Source organism: Nanorana parkeri, unplaced genomic scaffold (assembly GCF_000935625.1).
Source record: "Nanorana parkeri isolate BGI_ZX_2015 unplaced genomic scaffold, ASM93562v1 scaffold4054, whole genome shotgun sequence".
Taxonomy (NCBI): domain Eukaryota; kingdom Metazoa; phylum Chordata; class Amphibia; order Anura; family Dicroglossidae; genus Nanorana; species Nanorana parkeri.
In genome coordinates, this window is record NW_017310321.1 from 8,698 (window position 1) to 14,523 (window position 5,826).

Genomic DNA, 5,826 nt, shown 5'->3' on the forward strand with positions numbered 1-5,826 from the left:
TTGTGATTGTAATGTCTTCCCTATATTGTACAGCGCTGCGCACACTGTTGGCGCTATATACATCCTGTATAATAATAGTGAACACACAACCCTTCAGACATCCAGAGACATGCAACCTTCCAGACATCCACAGACATGCCCACCAAAAGCTCATCCCTAGTGGTGTGTCTGTGGGTGTCTGAAAGGTTGCGGAGAGACACTGGTGACCTTGTGAGGTAGACTCCATGATCTCTAATAGTGACCTTGACTTTAAATATAGGTCCCCCTCTCGGCCTCCCTGTGTAGGAATGTTCAGGACCGGTCACACTGGTTAATAAGTGTCGGAGCCTTTTAACTGTCATCTCTCTCTTCTGTTCTCAGCGATGGCGTCTGCTGATCTGGGGAAGGAGTTGGAATGTTCCGTCTGCCTGGACTTTTATACAGATCCTGTAACCCTGAAATGTGGGCACAACTACTGCCGGAACTGTATTGATGGTGTGCTGGATACACAGAAGGAGTATGGAGTTTTTTCTTGTCCTGAATGCAGAGAAGAGTTCCGGGAGCGGCCTGCACTGCACAGGAACATCACACTGCGTAACATTGTGGAGAATTTCCTGTCTGCTGAGACAGATCTGGGGAAGACCGGGATCTTCTGTACTTACTGTATTCACACTCCTGTACCTGCTGTGAAATCCTGTCTGCTGTGTGAAGCTTCTCTGTGTGACAACCACCTGAGAGTCCACAGCAAGTCACCAGAACACGTCTTATGTGACCCCACCACTTCCCTGAAGAAAAGGAAATGTTTTGTCCATGAGAAGATATTGGAGTATTACTGCACTGAGGACTCTGCCTGTATCTGTGCGTCCTGCATGGCTGAAGGACACCAGGGACACTGGTTGGAGACTCTGGATGAGGCCTCTGAGAAGAAGAAGCAGCAGCTGAGAAACGTTCTGCAGAAACTGATGGCAGAGAGAGAAGCGACGGAGAAAAAACTCCAGGTTTTCCAGAAAAACAGGGGAAATATACAAGGAAAAGCAGCTGCCGAAACAAAGAGAATCACTGCTCTGTTTAGAAACCTCAAGAAACGTTTGAAAGGCCTGGAGAAAAAAGTCCTGTATGAGGTCTCCGGGCAGGCAGAGCAGATCTCACTATCATTGTCTGGTCTGATCCATCAGCTGGAAATAAAGAAGGACGAGCTGTTCAGGAAGATGCGTCACATTGAGGAGCTGTGTAACATGACGGATCCACTGACTGTCTTACAGGAATCAGACACAGATGACTTGTGTGATACTGAGGATGGAGATGATGAGGACAGAGAGAGACATGATAGACTCCTCCATGATGGAGGGGATCTGGATGTGGCTGTGATCTCACACATGTTGAACACAGGTTTATCTTATGTAATGTCTGGGATAAATGTACAGGAAGGTCCAGGCACACATGTCTATCCACATGCTTGTACACAGGACACAGTTCACAAAGATGAAGAACTATCCAGGCCATGGCCCAAATCCACCCCCAATGCACAACGCTCACAGCTCAAGGCTGGAAGACCAAATACTGGGGTTGTGCAGCAAACATCGAGGCTGTTAGAAGTTACAGACATATTACTGGATGTGAACACAGCTAGTAATAGGCTTCATATATCTGATGACAGGAAAACTGCATTCTGCATAGATTATAAACCGAATCGTCCAGAAGGACCAGAGAGATTTCAGGAGTATCCTCAGGTGTTGAGCAGTCGGAGTTTCTCCTCAGGGCGACATTACTGGGAAGTGGATGTCGGGGGATCGGGTGACTGGATAGTCGGGATGTGTTACCCCAGTATAGAGAGGAGAGGAGAGAAGTCACTGATTGGAGGTAATAATAAGTCCTGGTGTGTGGAGAGGTGGGGGTGGGGTGATCAGTACTCAGTGATACATGACAGAAAGAAGATCACGTTACCCGGCAAAGTCTCCAGTAACAGAGTCAGGATAGATCTGGATTATGAGGCCGGGCGGATCTCCTTTTATGATCTGTGTGACCCGATCCGACACCTCCACACCTTCACCACCACCACCTTCACTGAGCCCCTCCATGCTATGTTATATTTAGGGGATGGTTGTATAAAGATATCTGAGGGAAAGACGTTGTAAGATCTCTGGTCAGAGACTGGTGGAATACTTGGCCGAAGGGAGGAAGCAGTGGACAGGGGCAGCCATTGCTGACTTGTTGATAGCTTCAGACCTGTAGTACTCAGCCTGGTGGTTGCTTCAATACCTAGCCTGTGACTGACCTGGGACAAGCATGCAGGAGTTCAAATTTTCAAGACTTCGCTGGCTGTATGCTTGTTCCAGGTAAGTGACACAGTAGGCAGTGAAGCCTGGATCAAGATTACACCCCTGGAGCCTCCATCTTTAATATAAGCAAAGATATTTCCTACATTTATTTTCTTTGCAGGTAAAAATCCAGCTATCTGAGATTGCCCCTCCCCTTCACTGCGATTGGCTTTAATAATGGAACTAGCAATGCAGCCAGTGCTAGCCTCGTTCCTATTGGTTATTATGTGCCGGTGATGTGGCTTGATATCGGTCACTAACCATGCTAAAGTACAACTGTATTTTAGAAGACAATATACCTGGATGATGATGGTGTGAGGTTGGCCACCTCTTGGCCTTGAAAGCTTCCAGCAGTTCTGGCCCAATGTGAACCCGGCTACCCAGGCGTACAAGCTGCAACACAGCATGGCAGCGTTTAGTCTGGGATGATTCATATGCTCCAAGCAGCTTAGGGGGTGGTGGTGGTGGTGGTGGTGATTGGGGGGATGGAGGAAGAGGCCAGTGAGGAGGAGGGGGCATAGAGGATTGTGCTGTCACCTTTTGGACAAGACTTGTCCACCAGCTTCAGCAGTGTGCCCCATCATGCATCCTTCCCAGCTTCCAGGAAAATTGACCCAATGGGCAATCAGGGATATGTAGCGCCTCTGCCCTGGACCATATTTTCTCTTACCTGAAGACAATATGGGGCTTTACATGTAGTAAAAGGGAAAAACCTAACGATCCATACACAATACCTTTGTGTGAAACCATATCAAAAGGTTCGTTAGTACATCTCATTAAAAATCACAAGACAAACACGTCATACATGTCTTCCCATCATGAGCTCATTCATATACAGAGGCAGAAAGCATGACCAAGTTTGGGGTGAGACAAGTATTGTCTGTGGCCATTATCTCAACAACCTTGGGTCATCATTTGCATATAGATATTCCCATGAAAAGAGATAAAAGAACCAGCGCCTTCATCCTCTCGTGATAGCATTTATTAGAACAGAGTGTATCTCAGGGCTGATGGTGGCCACCAGAGATCCTACAGGGTATCTTAACTGTCATGCGTTTACACCAGGAAGGGCAGCTGTTTAGAAACGGATAGGGAAATCCTCCAGAACATGAAGAGATGAAAAAGAATAAGCTCCTCCTCCTCCAGACACAATAACTTTGTATAAAAACATATTAAAAAGTTGTAACAATGTCATACATATCTTTCCATCCTGGGAATATTTACCTCAAACCACCATCTCAGCACTGGTGGTGACCACCAGAGATCCTGCTCTTAACTAGCATGCGTTTACACCAGCTGTTCAGACACGGATAGGGAAATCCTCCAGAACATGAAGAGATAAAAGAACCAGCTCCTTCTCCTCTGGTGATACCGTAGTGTAAGAGTCAGACGTCCATTCTTCTCACATGTTCAGTCCAGATAACATCAGCAAGCAATCCCTAAATCAATCACCCAAGTAAGGAACAAAGAAGATGAAGAGACCCTTCAGCATGTGATGGTGGACAATAGCCAGCTGGTTTCAAGGGATAAACCATCTTCTTCAGAGCCTAGTGTAATATAGTCAGCTCTGAAGAAGGGGTTAACCCTTGAAACGCATTGGCTATTGTCCACCATCACATGCTGAAGGGTTCCGTAGTTAGGTTAATGATTAGGGGATTGATTGCTGATGTTATCTGGACTGAACATGAGTAGGATGGACGTCTGACTTCTACACTATGGTATCACGAGAGGAGAAGACGCTGTTCCTTCATCTCTTTTCAGGTTTTAGAGGATTTCACGATCCGTGTCTGAACAGCTGCCCTTCCTGGTGTGAACCTGTAGAGACCCTTAAGAGACCCTGTATGGTCACTGGTGGCCGCCATCGGCGCTGAGATGGCGGGTTGAGGTACCTGAACCTGTAGAGACCCTGTAGGATCACTGGTGGCCGCCATCGGCGCTGAGATGGCAGTTTGAGGTAAATATTCCCAGGATGGAAAGACATGTATGACATTGTAACAACTTTTTATTATGTTTTCCTACAATGTTATTGTGTCTGGACCATTATGTGTTTTTCCCATTTCCCGGGACTACAGTGGAAGCCCCACATGTTCTTCTACAATACTGTTTTTATTATTGGGGGTGTGGTAGCTTCTGAGAAGCGTTGAATTGATTGGTTGATTCCCTTTTACTTTGTGTTCACCAATCGATGGCATTTTCTTTCCATAATAAATTTCCAACTGATAAACAGATGTCAGCTTATTGATTATTATCCGTTTGGATGCATGGTGTGACAGTATGCGGTGTGTGGGTGGTGTTGATGGCACACCGGTGGAAGTGGGACAGGTGATGGATGGGGGGATGAGGGGTAGGCACTCTCAGCTTCAGCTCTGTAGCTGGTAAGTGGCACGATCCAGCCAAGAGTGAGTAGGTTTGGATCATATTTTCACTGACTTACATTGTAGCCCCCATAACCTTTTGTGATGTGACTACCATGATGGCCGGGGCTGTAGACAGCCTGGCTGGATTTATAGTGGCGATTACATGGTTAATCCCAGGTGTCTAGCCTTGCCTGTAACCCCCTGGGTGGAGTGTGACTCTGTCATGTTGTGGGACAGCCAATGGTAGACACTGTAATGTGTGTACAATGCAGCAGCCAATCACTGGGCTTCTTACAGTCAGTGGTGCCTGCTGGGAGAGTGTACATATATGGGTGGGAGCTGCCATGTGCTCTCTCTCTCTCTCGCCGGGACCAGCCATTGATTAGGGCTGGGTCCTGTTCAGCCTGCCCCCCCCCGGCTAGGGCGAGGCCTGGGGGTAGCCATTGGCTGTAGTGAGGGAAGAGGTTTCCCTGAGGCCTCCAACAGGGAGGAGGACTGAGCGATGAGATTAGGAAAATAACCAGGACCAGTGCAGGCTCTTGTAGCACCCTGGAACCATGTGGGCTTCAGAGCACGGTCAGTATCTTTTCTGGATTGAGGATCTGCATCCATCTGGACTGTATGATACATCAGCGGCTATCTGATGTGGTCAAGTGGATCTGCATTGCTACTTTCACAAGATCCGGTGAGTCTGGAGCTGATGCTGGTCACCCTCTGGACACCTAGAACCCCTATACCCTCTCTCCCACAGAAGATGTTCAATAAACTGTTCACTTAGCATTGTACTTCTGAAGTGGACGTCCATTTATGGGCACCAGAAGAGGGCGGTTAGAGCTAATGGGGAGTAGCTGGAAATCAACCCCCTAGACCGACTAGATGTGGACCGGTCAAACAGCAGCTCCTTGCGGGGAGTTATCGCTACAACATCAAACTCTGGCCTCTTTTTTACAAATTTGTATTTAACCCTTTAGTGAATGGGTAGGGGTACAAGTACCCCTTACTCATTCACAAGGGGTGGCGGGGCCGCATCTGGGTGCCCCTTTATTAAAGGGGGTACCCTGATGTGAATAAGCCCTCCTACTCGCAACCCCACAACCAACATCTCAGGCCTTGTGGCGAAGAGGCCCTTGTCCCCATCAGCATGGGGAGAAGATGCTTTTCCAGGGGTTACC

General features: G+C 47.7%; 1 protein-coding gene across 1 annotated transcript; it reads left to right on the forward strand.

The window, feature by feature from the left end:
• Positions 1-347: 347 nt before the first annotated feature.
• LOC108803698 (E3 ubiquitin-protein ligase TRIM39-like) lies at positions 348-2,114 on the forward strand. Its single transcript, XM_018575519.1, has 2 exons — positions 348-1,397; positions 1,554-2,114. The coding sequence occupies exons 1-2, from the start codon at positions 363-365 to the stop codon at positions 2,112-2,114; spliced, it is 1,596 nt and encodes a 531-aa protein (XP_018431021.1). The 5' UTR covers positions 348-362.
• Positions 2,115-5,826: the final 3,712 nt, after the last annotated feature.